The sequence below is a fragment of the Staurois parvus genome, unplaced genomic scaffold (genome assembly GCF_062004578.1).
Source record: "Staurois parvus isolate SC_StPar_1 unplaced genomic scaffold, SC_StPar_1.0 ptg000087l, whole genome shotgun sequence".
In the NCBI taxonomy this organism is placed as follows: Eukaryota; Metazoa; Chordata; class Amphibia; order Anura; family Ranidae; genus Staurois; species Staurois parvus.
In genome coordinates this window covers 915,892-933,464 of record NW_028317883.1, presented here as the reverse complement: position 1 = coordinate 933,464, position 17,573 = coordinate 915,892, and the positions used below count along the sequence as shown (strand labels likewise).

The window sequence follows — 17,573 nt, the reverse complement described above, 5'->3', positions numbered from 1 at the left end:
TTTGGGTGCTTAAATTAATTACCTAGCAAAAAATACAGATTTTTTTTTTCATGTGAACAAAAAGTGTCAGAAAAGGCTTGATCTTCAGGTGGTTAGAAGAGTGAATGATGTAAGGCATAAACTTCTAATGCTGGGCATAAAACTCCCCCCCCCCCCAAAACTACCCCTTTTTGGAAAGTAGACACCCCAAACTATTTGCCAAGAGGCATGTTGAATCAATAGAAGAATTTATTTTTTTACCACAAGTTTTTGGAAAATGACAACAAAAATTTTTTTTTTACACTAAATAGTCACTTAAATGATTTACTGCTCACACATGCCATGGGTATATGTGGAATTACTCCCCAAAATACATTCTGCTACTTCTCCCGAGTATGGGGGTATCACATGTGAGAGACGTTTTGGCAGTCTAGCCAAGTACAGGACCCCAAAATCCAATAAGCACCTTCAGGCTTTTAAAGGGCTTTATTTCCTCATTACAATTCCTGACTACCTATCACAGTTTTGGAGGCCCTTAAATGCCAGGATAGCACTTAACCCCCCAAAATGATCCCTTTTTTGGAAAGAAGACACCCCAAGGAATTTGATAAGAAGCATGGTAAGTATTTTGCAGATCTCATTTGTTGCCACAAGTTTTTGGAAAATGAAGAAACAAAAACATATTTTTTTCTATTCTTTTTTTTGTATTTCAAAACCTTGTGAGAAAAAATGAGATCTGCAAAATACTCACCATACCTCTTTTTAAATTCCTTGGGGTGTCTATTTTCCAGAAAGGGGTTATTTGGGGGGGTTTGGTGCTATCCTGGCATGTCAGGGCCTTCGAAACTGTGATAGGTAGTGAGGAAGTGTAATGAGGAAGGTACGCACCTTCAGCCTTTCAAAGTGGTCATTGGATTTCAGGCTCCTGTATGTGGCTAGGCTCCCAAAAAGTCTCACATATGTGGTATCCCCATACTCTGTAGAAGTAGCAGAATGTATTTTGGGGTGTAATTCCACACATACCCATGGCTTGTGTGAGAAATAAATAATTTAAATGACAACTTTGTGTAAAAAAAAAAAAAAAAAAGTTTTTGGCATTTTCCATGAGTTTTTGGCTTTTTCCAGAAACTTGTGGAAAAAAATAAATCTTCCATGGACTCAATATGCCTCTCAGCAGATAGCTTAGGGTGTCTACTTTTTGAAAAGGGGTCATTTAAGGGTGTTTGTACTATCCTGGTATTTTAGCACCTCAAGAAATGTGATGGGTAGTCAGAAAGTAAAAGCTGTGTAAATTCCATTATCTATACCATAGTTTGTAGACGTTATAACTTTCACACAAAGCAATAAATATACACTTACTGGGATTTTTTTAACCAAAAACATGGAGCAGAATACACTTTGGTCTAAATTTATAGCTAACTTTGAGTTTACTATATATTTTTTTTATAGCTGAAAGTAAAAAATATAGTTTTTCTTCCAAATTTTTGGTCTTTGTTTTTCTTTATATCGTGAAAAATAAAAAGCGCACAGGTGATCAAATACCACCGAAAGAAAGCTCTATTTGTGTGAAAAAAAGGACATAAATTTTGTTTGGGTGCAGCATTGCATGACCGCGCAATTATCAGTTGAATTAGTGCAGCGCCGAGTAGCAAAAAGAGGCCTGGTCAGGAAGGGGGTAAATCCTCAGGAAGTGGTTTATTTTAAAATGTAGATCATATTTTATATAATTTCTTAATTCTACTTTTACTTTGCTGATCCCTCTCTAGTTATTTACTAAATACCCTAAATCCTTACTCTCACTTCAAATCAACAAACAATGGAAACTATATTAAGCTGCAGCACTCAGTTATTCAACCTTGTGTATCAAATATATTCACCAAATGTGCTGTGCTAAGCTACAAAACATGTGTTTATTAATGTATTATTCACTCAGTTATATAAAATAAATCCATAGAGTACAATGGGGTCAATTCGCTAACGGATAAAAACTGCATGAATTTTTGAGTTAACCACTTTCCCGCCGCCTTGTAGCAAAAGTACTGCTACAGAGCAGCAGGGCTGCGCAAAATCACGTGTATGTATATATATATATATATATATATGTATGTATATGTGTGTGATTTGCATTTCCAGGTAGGGGGCACGTGCTGCCCTACCCACACCACTATTGGTGGCTAGGGATGTCCATCATCGGGTCCTGGCCGGCACTTGGCGATCGTCAGGTATAGCTGACAGGGGAGAGACCTGTGTGTAAACACGGATCTCACTCCTGTCAGCATGGACTTGCTGTTTTGTATCTCTTTGCACAGCGGAGAGATGTAAAACACAGCACACAGTTAACACTTTGATCGCTCCAGATGTTAACCCCTTCTTGCCCAGTGTCATTAGTACAGTGTTAGTGCTTTATATTAGGGGATGTCAGTGGCAGTTAATCAGTTCCCACCCAGTGTAGGAATGCCCGCTGCAGTCTCGCTATAAGTCGCTGATTGCCGCCATTACTAGTATATAAAAATAAAATTTCCAGTATATATACTGCCATTTGTACTAATTATTTACACATATTGAGATTTTTTTTTTTTTAGCAGAATACATTTTGGCCTAAATTTATGAAGAAATTAGTTTTTAAAATTTTTTTTTATTGGATATGTTTTATAGCAAAAAGTCAAAAATATATATATTTTTTTTTTTTCAAATTGTCTTTTTTTTTTTCTTTGTTTATAGCCCAAAAAACAGCGCAGAGGTGATCAAATGCCACCAAAAGAAAGCTGTATTTGTCAGGAAAGAAATGACATAAATGTAATTTATGTACAGCGTTGCAATTGTTTAAAGTAACGCAGCGTCATATAGCTAAAAATGGCCTAGAGAGAAAGGGGGGTAAAGCTTCTGGAGGACAAGCCTCATGCGGTATTTATTGCAAAAGTTGTCAATTCACTAAAAAATGCATTATTTACCGAATGCATTAAATTTGTTTGTTTTGCAATGTTTAGCGTTATTTTTGGTGTTTTTCTTTTATTTGCACAATTTTGTTTTTTGCAGGCTAACACTGCACCAGAAGGCACACCGCAATTATGTGAAACTATGAAAACATTGTACTGTGCTTTTATTCACAAAATGATCTCTCTCTGATTAAATGTTACAATTTATTTTCATACCTGAGCCCAGAGGAGAACATTTTTACATTGATACATTGTATGCTTTTCACTTTCTGGCCAGTTCCTCTAATTGTTATTTTGTACATTTCTAAAATAAACAGCAGCAAATACCAGGTGATAAATAACAAATGTGTTTTTTTAACCACTTTCCCACAGCTCTATAGCAAAAATACTGCTACAGGGCGGCAGTGGTGTGCAAAATCATGTGTATATACACGTAATTTTGCATTCCTGGGTAGGGAGTGCACGTGCCCTACCCACGCCGTCATTCGTGGCCTCGCCTGTCAATCACCGGGTCCCAGCCTGTGATTACTCGCCGGCACCCAGTGATCGCAGAGTAATACCGACACGGGGGAGAACTGTATGTAAGCAATACAGTTCTCTTCCCTGTCAGCTCCTGGACACTGCTTTGTATGGCTCTGTGTAGCAGAGCCATACAAAGCAGTGTTCTTACAGTAGAAAGCACGCGCACAGCCTCATAGTAAAGCACACAGTTAACCCTTTGATCACCCCAGATGTTAACCCCTTCCTGCTCAGAGCAATTAGTACAGTGTCAGTGCTTTTTATTAGCACTGATCACTGTATTGGTGTCACTGGGGATGTCCGTGACACCAGGTCAGTTCCCCCCCCCAGTGTCAGAATGCCTGCCGCTATAGGTCACTGATCGCCACTATTAATAAATAATTCCAGTATATATACCGCTATTTGTAGACGCTATAACTTTCACCTACCCCAATTAATTTACACGTATTGGGATTTTTTTTTTAACAAAGACATGTAGCAGAATACATTTTGCCCTACATTTACGATGAAATTTGATTCTTTAACCTCCCTAGCGGTATGATTATTTCATATTTTTGGTGCTGAAAGCGGTACAATTATTTTGCATGGAAATATGTAGTTTTTTTATTGTAGGCTATAATTTTTAGGAATAACTCACTGAAATCTGTCTGAACAAGATTCTAAATCATACATTTAATTCAATAATATAATCAAACCAAAAACACTAAAATTTGAAATAGAGCGCCAAGTTCGCACATTACTGAGCAAAATCGCAGAATCGTTTTCAGTGTCTGATGACGAATTTCCCCACGAATCATTATCACTCAATTCTGCAAGTGGTTCTGATTTACTATCGCTGTTCTCTAGCTGGTCTAAAACCGCTTTTGACCTAAAGGGACACTTTTTGGACGCCATGGACTTTTCTAAGTTTCCAGGTAGAAAGAACAATCAAAATGCAGACAGGGAACAGGACAAAGCACTAGGGACAATATGTATGTGAAATGGGTTGAAACAGCAATGTTTTACCATGTAAAATCGTTTTGAAAAAAATGACATTTTTTTTAAATTTTCAAATTTCCCGCCGCCGCCGCCGCCCGTACGTCCCGACATCACAGGGACCGGAACACAAGAGCCGGATGCCGGCATCAGCCGGAGGAGATGGCCGGGGACGCTGCAGGGGACACATCGCGGGAGCGAAGGACAAGGTAAGTCCTGCAGGGACTCCCTATACAGCCCTGCATGGTAAGCCCGAGTGTAGCTCAGGGTTACCGCTTTTGGTATAGACATTTTACCCCAAGCTACACTCGGGAATACCGTTAGGGAGGTTAAAAAAAATTTTGGACATGTTTAATAGCAAAGTCAAAAATATTGTTTTTTTTCCTCAATTTTGTCGGTCTTTTTTTGTTTATAGTGCAAAAAATAAAAACGTAGAGGCGATCAAATACCACCGAAAGAAAGCTCATTTGGGTGCAGTGTTGCATGACTGCGCAATTGTCAGTTAAAGTAATGCAGCGCCGTAATGCAAACAATGGCCTGGTCAGGAAGAGGGGTAAACTCTCTGGAGGGCAAGTGGTTAATGAATTTACTTTAATCATTTATCTCATGTTTTTTTGCAGTGTTTATCTCACTATTGTAACGAATGTGAGGTATTTACCTCACATTTGATATTTTACTTTGATGAATTGACTCTTATATTATCTCATGTGATATTTCTGAAAAATGAGTCACGTGACCTTCATATTGCATGCGGTAACCTTTAGTGAACTGACCCCAATATTAGTATCCAGTTAATATAAAAGCATGAATTAAAAATTGTGCAATAAAACATCAGTGATGAAAAACAATTATACAGTATAAAAATCATAAATAAAACATTCATGCAATAAAAAGTCCATAATAAAGTCTGTGAAATAATTCCAAACTGAAGGTCACTAAATTTTGTGTGTGCTTGTGTAAAGATTCCAACCATCATTTGATCTGCCAGAGAAAAGGTTCTGTGTGACCTCCTTTTATAATTTAAAGCTCTGTATTAAATAAAGGTGAGAGCCCATCCATGTGCGTATGGTGGAATCTTTGCACAAGCACGCAGGAAATTGTGTTCTTCAGTTTGGAATTATTTCAAACATTATCATGGACTTTTTATTGCATGCATTTTTTGTTTATGCTTTTTATATTAATTTGTTTTTTTTATTGCACAATTTTTAGTTCACACTTTTCATATTTATTAGATACTAATATTGTCGTTTATTGATATATATATATTTTTTTTCTACGTACCTTTCTTGAGTGAATAATATATTAACATCAACTCTCAACAAATGTCATACCTCCAGCACATAGATTAGTCTTTCCATAGTGAAATCCCACCTTCAGCACCAAGATCGGTTCTTTTCTCCAGTGAGATCCCACCTCCAGCACACACTGTCTATTTTCTCCTTCAGACTCCCCAGTCTGCATTCACACACTCCCACCACACACATTTCATATTGAAAACTGCCCTTGTCCTCCCTATAAACATTGCACACTAAACCCAGACACACAATCTGCAGGTTCAGCACTCAGAATGAAGATTGGTTGAGCAGCACTCTGCCATTTTCCACCTTTTGCACATATACATTTTCTCTTTACTTCTCACTCTACAAATTCTGTGTGTTAAGATACACATTGGCCTTTCCCATGTATCCTGCCTACAGCACAAACGCCCATCACCTCCCAGTATCTATACCAGCAGTGAGATGCCCATCCAATACACAGAAAATTCTAACCAGTTTGATAGCAGCAGGGTATGTGCATTTAACCCTTCAGTGACCTGCCTGCAGTGTATGTGCATTAACCTGTCAGTGATCAGATGCCATAACCCATCAGTTCCCCAGCTTATAAGCATTAACCTCTCAGTGACCTGCCTGCAGCGTATGCAGTTTGCTTCAAAAGCATGTGCATTAATCTGTCAGTAATAAATATTCCATGTGTGTACATTACCTCTCCTTCACCTGTCCCCAGTCTGTATTAGCCAACATTAACCTCATAGCTCTCATCCTCCCCTCAGGTGCATTACCTGCTCGGCACCCATTCTTCTGTGCATACCGTATGTGCAAAATCCTCAACACCCATTCCTCAGCAAATCTGCATTTTCCTTAATGCTCATTTCCTAGGCATGCAAGTTAACCTCCACACTCCAATTTTGTTGGTACTGTATGCTCTCATACTCTCATTACGTCTCTTCTGCATATTGTGTGTGCTGTCTTTCCACATTCCTCTCCTGCCCATGCTGCCTTCTGACATACCCTTTGCATTCCTCCCCTGCATATGCCGCCTGTTGTCATACTCTTCACACTACTCTTCTGCATGTTTTGCCTGCTAAGACCATTCCAAAGCATTGTTATATCTGCAGCCTTTCCCATTCTGGAACTTGATGACTTTTGGTATTTATTAAAACTGTAAAACATCAGTTTAACAAATGTTTAAAAGCATATGAATTCCCTTTTAATGCAAACAGTATTTATAGCAAGGACTGGAAATATGGCTTGCTATAAATTGTTGTTGAGATTGCTTTTTAGATCTAGAGATCTAACTCCTCTTCTGCCGCATACCCAACATTTTTTTTTTTTTGTTTGGAATCTTCTTCCTGATTCCATGCCTGGAATGTTTTTTGGAAAATGACACTTGTGAAGTCTGCTCACACAATTAGAGCAAATGTTTTCTGGGGGATCCTTGCTGGTAGATCAGGGCAGTGATAATGTCTTCTATATATTTGAGGAAGGTGGTGGTCTTTCTGTTGACTTTTGATAGATGACAAATGCATTGTAAATGGCCAAATGGAAAAAATAAATTGCAACTTTTTTGTACTAGAAGAGGGACTTTCTTGTTGACAAATTGGGCTGTAGTATCTGGTCATTTAAATCCACCCCCAACATGAACCGATTTCTAATCATGGATACCTTCAGGTTTTTGGATGGGACCGCGTCTTCCATGAATTTCCATCGAGGTGTCATTGTGGATAGTGGACAGGACATACACATCTCTCTTATCCCTCCACTTCATGGCCAACACTTCCTCTTTTCTCAGTTTTGCAGATTCCCCCCTTTGTAGCCTTCTGGTTACTAAACTTTGCGGGAAGCCCTTTTTTATTTTTTCAGGTGGTACCGAGGGTAAAGTTTTCTCACGGTACAGATGCCGGCATAGGGGGAGACTGGTATAATTGTTATCAAGGTAGATATGATAACCTTTTTGGAACAGTGGGAATGCCAGGTCCCAAACAATTTTGTCACTTGTGCCGATATAGGTTGGGCACTCGGGGGGCTGAAGCTGGGAGTCTTTGCCTTCATACATGCGGAATGCATGCGCATATCCTGTAGCTCTTTCGCAGAGCTTGTTCAGCTTCAATCCATACCTGGCCCTTTTGCTGGGGATGTATTGCTTGAATGCCAGCTGGCCAGTGAAGTGGACAAGGGATTCATCCACAGAAAGTTGTTGCTCAGGGACATAAAGTTCAGCAAATCTCTTAGCAAAAGAATTTTTATTAGGGGGCTGATTTTGTATAGCTTGTCATAGTTGGGATGATCTCAGGGACGGCACTGTGAGTTCTCATTGAAATGTAGGAATCGCATAATCAGATCATAGCATGACTAGGACATTATAGCAGAGTTGATGGGCATTTGATGGATGGGGTTGGTGGACCAGTAGGCATGCAATTAGTTTTTGTTTTTTTTTGTAAGACCCGTGTTAAATGTAAGGCCCAAAACAATTTTAACTCCTCCACTGTGAGACGTCTCCAAAAGAAAAGGACGGACGTAGGCTGTACTGGGATTATTATCAATATACTACTGAGCAAAAAGGTTTGTCTGGTCCACAATGTGTTGCAGTAAATCGGCAGGGAAAAACAAATTGAAAAAATATTTCAGAAAAATTTTCAGTATTGGTCTGCACACCTGGCTGTGCTGTTTAAGGTGGGATTGAAACTGATCCTGAGCTGGAAAGCAGCTATAAAGGGTTTGCCAGGGCGTCAGGAAGATATGTTTGGGCCCTAATTCTTGGGGTCTGGTGAGGTGCTCAAGTGCTGGTACTGGGCCTTTCATCCTGGGGTCTAGCATGATTGGTGTCTGCTGATTGACCATTGGGGTGTATGGCACTGCTCGTTGTTGCCTGCTCTTCAGAACAATGTATCCTTTTAGGAGAGACTGATTCCTTCTCCGATTCGGTCACCGACCCACTACTTTCTACTGGCTCGTATTCCAAATCGGAATCGGATGGTGAGGCTCCCCGCTGCTCTCATCCGATATGCTGAGGATTTTTAGCGCCACCTCACTAGTAAAATATTATTTGGACATTGCGGCTTTGGTGATTGTAGCTGTATGAGTGGTAAACTGCTGATGGATGGCTGTGATGGGTACACTGGTGATGGGCAGCAGTTGTGTCGACTGATTAGGGTGCACTGATGGGCTGCACTGACAGGTCCACTGATGGGTCCACTAATGGCTCCACTGACAGATCCACTGGTGGCACTGACAGGGACTCTCTATTAGGGGCAGTGTGGTGCACAGTAGTGAAAGAGTTTGAAAAACTCACTGTTCCTAGGTTCTCCTCCTCACACAAGATCTGTGTGTGAGGAGGAGAAGATAGTAACAGGTCACAGCCGATCAGATGGTAAAAATCCAATTTCACTGGCTCTTTACTTCCAGCAGGGAAGCTCTGTGTCCAGAGGGACACAGCCTAACAGGAATGGCTGCACTGCGTGCCGCGATGCACAGGATGTCATATGACGCCCAGTCACAGGGAGATGAGGACCGCCCGGCCGTCAATCCGCTATAGGCCGGTCGGCAACATTTTAAGTCGTGGTATTTTAGTAGTGAAAACATTCTTTCATGTTTCACCTGTCGGCAGGGTTCCCCGCTGACAGCTGAATGTAAAAAGAATTGCAGGCATTGCCTGGAAATTTATTTTTTCTTATAAAAAAAACACGTCCATACCTTTTGGGTCTGGTTTGTATGGATTTTGAGGTGAGCCCAGATGCCAGAATTAAAAAAAAAAAAAAAAAAAAAAAAAGAAATGGTGTGGGGGTCCACCCCAAAATCCATAAAATCCATACCATACCCTTTTCCGAGCATGCAGGGCAGGAAAGTAGAAAGACGAGCGAGCACCCCCCGCCCCTGAACCATATCAGGCCCTCAACATGATGGGGGTGCTTTGGGGTCCCCACCAAAGCACCTTGTCTCTATGTTGATGGGGACAAGGGCCTCTTCCCCACAACCGTGGCTGGAGGTTGTGGGGGTTTGTAGGCAGGGGGCTTACCGGAATCAGGAAGTCCCCTTTAACAAGGGGGCCACCAGATCCTGCCCCCCATGTGAATCGGTATGGGATACATGGTACCGCTACTCAGTAAACAAAAAAAAAAAAGATGTAGTGGAAAAAATCACAGTAAACAAAAATTTTTTTAGAAACAAATTTTTAAAAAAGTCCCCTGAAGTAGATCACAATGCCCACCACCACCGCTGACCTGAAAATCAAAAAATGCTCCGTTCTCGACACTGGCTCCCGCCATCTGACAGCTGCATCGGTATGACAGTTCTTATATACTGAGATGATGTCACAAGGGGGCAGGCTCACCTCTGCCCCCTTGTGACATCATCATACGCTGTGATTGGCCAAAGCATTGTACCTGACCTTTGGTCAGGTTCACGGCTGTGGATAAGGGGGTACTACCAGACCTCCTGTACGGGGCCCATGCAACTAGGTTGAACGGATGTGATGGCAGGGAGAGTGATCAGCACAGCATGTGGGGCAATTACTGGAACCAATCCCCTTTTATAGCTCTCTCTACAGCAGCTGAAAGCTGGCTTATTCCACTCTCCCTCCTGCTGGCTTTCAGCTGCTGTAAAGAGAGCCCATACAGGGGATTGGTTCCAGTATTTGCGTCGCCCCCCCCCCCCCCCTCTTTTCCCGCACACACCCATAACCCTCCCTGTACTCCACACATTTCCCCATGCTGCCCAGACCCCCCTGTATGTTCCCACTCCCTCAGTACTGCTGGCTTGCCTCCTCTCCTTCCCACCGGCAGCTGCAGGCACACAATAGGATCCTTCAGGATGGAGAGTGGGGGAAGGGTTCAGTAAATATGTCATATTTACCGGCCCCTTCCTTTCCTGAATGAACACAATGAGTGATTTGTAACTCACTGTGTTCATTCATAACTGTAGCATAGTGTGTTTTTTTTTTTTTGTTTTGTTCTTTTTTTGGTGGGAGGCGGGGTGTTCAGGTTGGATGTATGGGGCCCTATGGTTTCCAACAGCAGCCCTAATCAGGTGCATTGCTTTGGCCTATCACAATGCATTGTGCATTGTGGGGCAGGGTGGGCGGATAGCCCACCGAATGTCCTTATGGTTCGTGTGTTCCCCGAACACACAAACGGCAGATGTTAAAGTCGTACTGATGTTCGACTTGAACATCATGCCCAAAACTAGTGTGTGCGCACACAGTGCCTATAACTGCACTATCATTGGACAGCACAGATCAATAGGCAATAGATCACAGGCAATATGCATAAAACCAGAGTTACTCTGTCCCTTCTGATCACTAAGATGGCCAATCACAGCAAACGCAATTATAAATGGTACTACTGTTCACACTTGAGAGCCTTTCTCTTCCTGTCACAGTGGAGGTTATTTGTTAATTCATTCAGGCAACAGCTGATTTAAAGAAGGGGGCTAATAAATGTCAATGTGTTTTTTACTTCCATCATCATCGCCACCATCCCTCTTTCCTGTGCATCCCATGTGCATCCTGTCTCTTTTGTGTCTGTATATTAACCCCTTTACATCCCTTATCCTGCAGAATAACTCCACATCTCCATCCACCCATACATTAACCCCTTCACCTCCTCCTCCCCTTGTGTATGAACTGTACAATAATGAATCCCTGTATCCTGTACACCATTACCTAGCTCCATGACTACCTTAATACTAGCATGTTTTTTATATATATATTACACACACACACACACTGCTCAAAAAAAATAAATTAAGCCCCCATGTGCTTGTATGCATGCCTGTCAATGTTGGGGCATGCTCCTAGTGAGACGACGAATGGTGTCCTGGGGTATTTCCTCCCAGATCTGTGCCAAGGCATCTTTGAGCTCCTGGACAGTCTGAGGTGCAACCTGGCAGCAGCACATGAACCAAAACCTGATATCCCAGAGGTGTTCTATTGGATGTAGGTCAAGAGAGCGTGGGAGCCATTTAATGGTATCAATTCCTTCATCCTCGAGTTACTGCCTGCATACTCTCGCCACATGAGGCCAGGCATTGTTGTGCACCAGGAGGAACCCAGGACCCACTGCACCAACTTAAGGTCTGACAATGGGTCCGAGGATTTCATCCCGATACCAAATGGCAGTCAGGGTGCCATTGTCTAGCCTGTAGAGGTCTGTGTGTCCCTCCATGGATATGCCTCCCCAGACCATCACTGACCCACCATTAAAACGGTCATGCTAAACAATGTTACAGGCAGCATAACGTTCTCCATGGCTTCTCCAGACCCTTTCACATCTGTCACATGTTCTCTGGGTGAACCTGCTCTCATCTGTGAAAAGTACAGTGGCAGACCTGCCAATTCTGGTGTTCAATGGCAAATTCCAATCAAGCTCTATGTTGCTGGGCAGTGAGCACAGGGCACACTTGAGGACGTCGGGCCCTCAGGCCACCTTCATAAAGTCTTTCTGAATGTTTGGTCAGAGACATTCACACCAGTGGCCTGCTGGAGGTCATTTTGTAGGGCTCTGGCTGTGCTCATCCTGTTCCTCCTTGCACAAAGGAGTAGATACTGGTCCTGCTGATGGGTTAAGGACTTTCTATGGCCCTGTCCAGCGCTCCTAGAATAACTGCTTGTCTCCTGGAATCACCCCCATGCTCTTGAGACTGTGCTGGGAGACACAGCAAACCTTCTGGCAATGACATGTATTGATGTGCCATCCTGGAGGAGTTGGACTGCCTAAGCAAACTCTGTAGGGTCCAGGTATTGCCTCATGCTACCAGTAGTGACACTGACCCTAGACAAATGCAAAACTAGTGAAAACCAGTCAGAAAAGATGAGTAGGGAAAAAAATGTCAGTGGCCTCCCCCTGTAAAACCATTCCTGTTTTGAGGGTTGTCTCATTGTTGCCTATCTAGTGCACCTGTTGTTAATTTCATTAACACCAAATCAGTTGAAACTGATTAACAACCCCCTCTGCTACTTAACTGACCAGATCAATATCCCAGGAGTTGACTTGATGCTATACTCTGATTAAAAAGTGTCCCTTTTTTTGAGGTGTGCGTGAGATATGTATTTATTACACACACACAATATCTCCCAGAATTGAGTACTCCCCTCACATTTTTGTAAATATTTTATTATATCCCCTCAAGAGAGAATAAATTCAGTTCCTCTAATCTTTCCTCATAGCTGAGCTCCTACATGCCTCTTATCAGTTTGGTTGCCCTTCTCTGTACTTTCTCCAGTTCCCCAATGTTCTTTTTGTGAATTGGTGCCTAAAACTGAACTGCATATTCCAGATGAGGTATTACTAATGATTTGTACAGGGGTAAAGTGATCTCTCTCTCTCTCTCTCTCTCTCTCTCTCTCTCTCTCTCTCTCTCTCTCGGCAGTCTTCTTATAGCCTAGGTCATCTTTATGTAGAGCAACAATTTTTTTTTTTCAGATCCTCAGAGAGTTCTTTGCCATGAGGTGCCATGTTGAACTTCCAGTGACCAGTATGAGAGAGTGAAAGCGATAACACCAAATTTAACACACCTGCTCCCCATTCACACCTGAGACCTTGTAACACTAAGGAGTCACATGACACCTGGGAGGGAAAATGGCTAATTGGGCCCAATTTGGACATTTTCACTTAGTGGTGTACTCACTTTTGTTACCAGACGGTTTAGACCTTAATGGCTGTGTGTTGTTATTTTGAGTGGACAGCAAATTTACATGTTATCCAAGCTGTACACTCACTATGTCACATTGTAGTAAAGTGCCATTTCTTCAGTGTTGTCACATGAAAAGATATATATATATACTGTCCTTCACAGTGGATGTACAGTAATCAGTAGTAGTCCTCCACTGACACTCCCTCCAGCTCTCTAGCTGAAATCCCGTAAAGAGGTGCGGGTAAAGAGCCTGCAGGTGCCTGACATTGTACCTGGGATCCACTGATTACGGGTTTAATGCTTTGCAGGCGTCTGTAGAAAAAAATAATAAATGCACATTTTGTTTCCTGCAAAACTTGTGTATTTGTTATTTTTTTAAAAGGTGAACCTAGCCTGTAATCATTCTTTCCTGATTCTACTTATCTTCCAAATAAGATATTGGTAATGACTGTATTCTGCAGTCAGCTTCCACAGACATTTTTTTCAATTTCTAAACACCCCTCTGTTAGCCTATCTGTCCTTGCACACATAGGTGTTTACAGGAAGAAAAAAAAAACCCAGTGCCAGCCATTTAGGAGAGTAGAATTTTGCTGCAAAAACAACCGCCCGACACAGCTAAACACATTTAAACTCATCTAAGCATGCCTAAATGCTGGGTGCACTTTAACATTCATTCAATTCAGTGGCCAGAATAAATTATTATTCTGGCTAACAGATGAATGAACGCCCAGACGTTTGTTGTGCCAATATTTAACGCTGTTTTTCCCTCCCATGGAACAAAGGTATCCACAGAAGGAAAGAAAACATCCTGTGTACACGAGGCCTTAAAGTCAACATTCAAGGAAACCCAGGCTTTGGATAAAGCAGGCTGTTAAGTCTCAGGTTTAATGTATATTAATATTTAATCTCGCTATATCTTCCACAGATATGGAGGGAACTGTTCTCTCCACTGCATGCACTGAACTTTGGCATTGGTGGAGACACCACACGCCACGTCCTTTGGAGACTTCAAAATGGAGAACTAGAGAATATCAAACCTAAAGTAAGAAAATTTGTTATATATTCATGTTCCAGTCTGGAATAAAAAAAAATGCTAAAATATGCAATTAGCATCTTAAAATATTTGTCCTTATTCTCTAGGTTATTGTTTTATGGATTGGCACCAATAACCATGAAAATTCTGCAGACGAAGTGGCCGGAGGAGTGGAAGCCATCATAAAACTCATCAATACGTTGCAGCCACAAGCCAAAATAATTGTCATGGTAAGTGCAAAAACAATACTCTGTGGCGATTGCCAGTCCCTCCACACCAAGGCCCTATTTCAACAGGCTATGCTCACTCAAAATGTATTTTGCATTTCCATACAAGCCTTTGGGAATTCTAAAGAAACTTAGAATCCTGTAAAACGGTGCTATTGACACAGGCCCAAAGCCTGTTAACACTGGTTCTAAACCCCAACTGAAGTCTCACACCTTTTCTTGTTTTAATAGTCCTATCCCCTGCATGTTATTATTTTTAACTGATTTTTAAATGGAAGTGCCATAAAATACCTAATTCTCTTAGTAGAAATGTGCTTTCTTCCACTGTAGTGCTTTCTGCAGGTATGGATGAATAACAGGCACAGTCTTTACTGGTGTCCTCATGCACACTTACACTGCACAGAAAGAAAGGAGGTGTTTCCGACCACGTCTTTTTGTGGATTTTAAGCTTTAACAATAAAACCTGGAAGCTGATTGGTTTCTTTGCAGAGCTGCACTAGAATTTGCACTCTCCAGTTTCAGCAAATCAAAGTCATAGATCTTGCAGAATAGATATTTTTCATTTTTAAACTGCATGGGCATTTAATTGAACTGTAAGGATCGGATTAAAAGTGTACATTTTTATTTGTTTTTGCCTCATTGCTGTAAATTGGAGTGTTAATTACATCCACAGTTATTTGTTTTTCAAACTGACACTTTTTTTTATTTTAAACAATTGACCTTTATTCATAAAAAGCAGAACATATAACCATCCATGAACTACCAAAAGGCTTTGCATGTTATGAAGTCATGTAGTACACGCTAACAAATGTTGGCTTCTGGAAAAACTTGATAGTACAATCAGATCAGTGGTCTACATGAGGCATTCACAAACTGAAATATTTATAAATTGCATGTACAAACCTCAAATCTAACATAAGTGCATGAAAGGAAGAATAAAATTTAGCAAAGAAAGAGAACAGCAATCGTAAGAACAGATCCAATTCCACAGGTGGTGTCAAGTATCCACCAGCATGATACACACATTGACAAGTAGAAAAGTGTTATTCGTCCATCAGCCCTCTATACGTTTCTGAGAAAGGGAAAGCATACCAACTGGACCATAATTTGTGGAATCTGGCAACTATGTCATCAGTCATAGTCAATGTCCTTTCCAATTCCTGAATAACGTTAACCTCTCTTATCCAAGCTTGAATCGAGGGGTCTTCCAATGCCTAGTAGTTAGGGACTTGGCTGCATTTTAAAAGGTGCCGAACCAAGGATTGCTTGTACGATTTCAATGAGCACTCCGAGATATGGAGGAGATAGCATTCATGGGTTAAGGGTAATGCAATCTCAGTAATAGAGTATGTGAACTCGCAAACTTTGTCTCAAAATGGCATAAGCCGTGGACCTTGCCACCAGACACGTAACAGAGCCCTCGGCTGAATCACAGCGCCAACATAAGCCTGATGTCTGGGGGAACCACCTCTTTAGCCTCTCCGGGGTAGCATACCATCTTGTTAACAATTTGTAGGAGGTTTTTTGGGTTCTAATGCTGATGGAGCATTTGTGAGCAAAAAATGCAGTCTTTTCTCCATTGCTCATCAGAGAACTGTACCTGAAGGGCTGATTCCCAACCCGTCCGAAAATTGTCAGGGGTTCAGAGTGAGTGTTTTGAAGCCATGAATAGGCCAAAGAGGTGGTTTTGTCGATGGGTTTCCCCTTTAAACATTGCATTTCTAGGGTTGTGAGGGGCCTGGAAAAAGCCTCTTTTCATCTGTGGTTAGTCAAATAAATATGTATTTGAAAATAAGTCCAGTACGGGGTCTAAACCTTTCCGCATAGCTCATGGAGTGCTCTTTTTGGACTTAACTCCCCTACGTTTGAAGCTATGAGTCACCAACAGAGATAAGGTTGGCTCATGTACTGGAATCACTCCAGACTCCAACCCGGGAGGAAACTCTGGATTACCAGCAATAGGAGTGAGAGGACCCGGAGAACTAGCAAAACCCACAACCCTTCTTGCAAGGTCATCAAAGGTATCTAATGTTGCGCCAATTAAGGGATGTGCTAACAAATGCTTTGGGATAAGCAGACTTTGACAGCCATGGTGAAAATCTTAAAGGAGCTGAAACGTCAGTGCTTTCCAGGGAAACCCAGTGTTTATGCGTGGCATGACAATTCCAGTCTATGATTCTGGTAATGTGAGTAGCGTAGTAATACTTTTTAAAGTCTTGTAACCCCATACCTCTAGAACTCTTGGCACGCGTGACAAGTTGGAATCGAATACATTTTTTTTTATTTAACCCCACACAAAGGCTCTTTGAGCCAGTTGTAATTTTTTATAAAAAGGTTGATGGGAGCCTAATCGGGAGAGCGTTCATGCAGTAAAATATCTGAGGAAGAATATTAATTTTATTTAAGATGGCTGCCCTACCAAACCAGGAGAAAGTTTTGTGTGCCAATTTTTGAGATCTTTCTGAATATTGGGTAGTAAGGGGACAAAGTTTTGTGTGTTTAAAGTCATCGTGATTGGGAGTGAGCCAAATGCCCAAATATTTAAGAGCTGTGGAAACCCACCCGAAAGAGCAGTTTCGCTTAATGAGGGCTAAGGAGGAGGGGCTTACTGTTAAATTTAATGCCTCTGATTTAGTGTAGTTTATTTTCAAATTTGAGAGAAAATGATAGTGGTTGAATAAGCTCGGAAGGTTAGGAACAGAAATATGAGGTTGAGATATGAAAAATAACAGGTCATCTGCATATGCCGCCGTTTTGAAAGTCTCATTATTGATCTGGTATCCATGAATCTTCTCATTTTGCTGAACCAGCCGTATGAAAGGTTCAAGAGTGAGAATGAACAGAAGGGGAGATAGGGAACAACCCTGTCTCATGCCATTTTTAATAGTTATGGTTTCAGGAAGCGTACCATTAACCTTGATCTTAGCCGTTTGATTCTGATATAAAGCAGAGATCCAATTCAACATATGAGGTTCCAGCCCTATATGGGCACACGTAG

At 41.5% G+C, this 17,573-nt stretch overlaps 1 protein-coding gene across 1 annotated transcript in view; it reads left to right on the top strand.

Annotated features, from left to right (window-relative positions):
• PAFAH1B2 (platelet activating factor acetylhydrolase 1b catalytic subunit 2) overlaps positions 1-17,573 on the top strand; it is a 35,716-nt gene that overhangs the window by 12,111 nt on the left and 6,032 nt on the right. The window contains exons 4-5 of the mRNA XM_089670145.1: positions 14,241-14,357; positions 14,456-14,578. Coding sequence (XP_089526271.1) covers positions 14,241-14,357; positions 14,456-14,578 — 240 coding nt within the window. The remainder of the gene's footprint in view (positions 1-14,240; positions 14,358-14,455; positions 14,579-17,573) is intronic.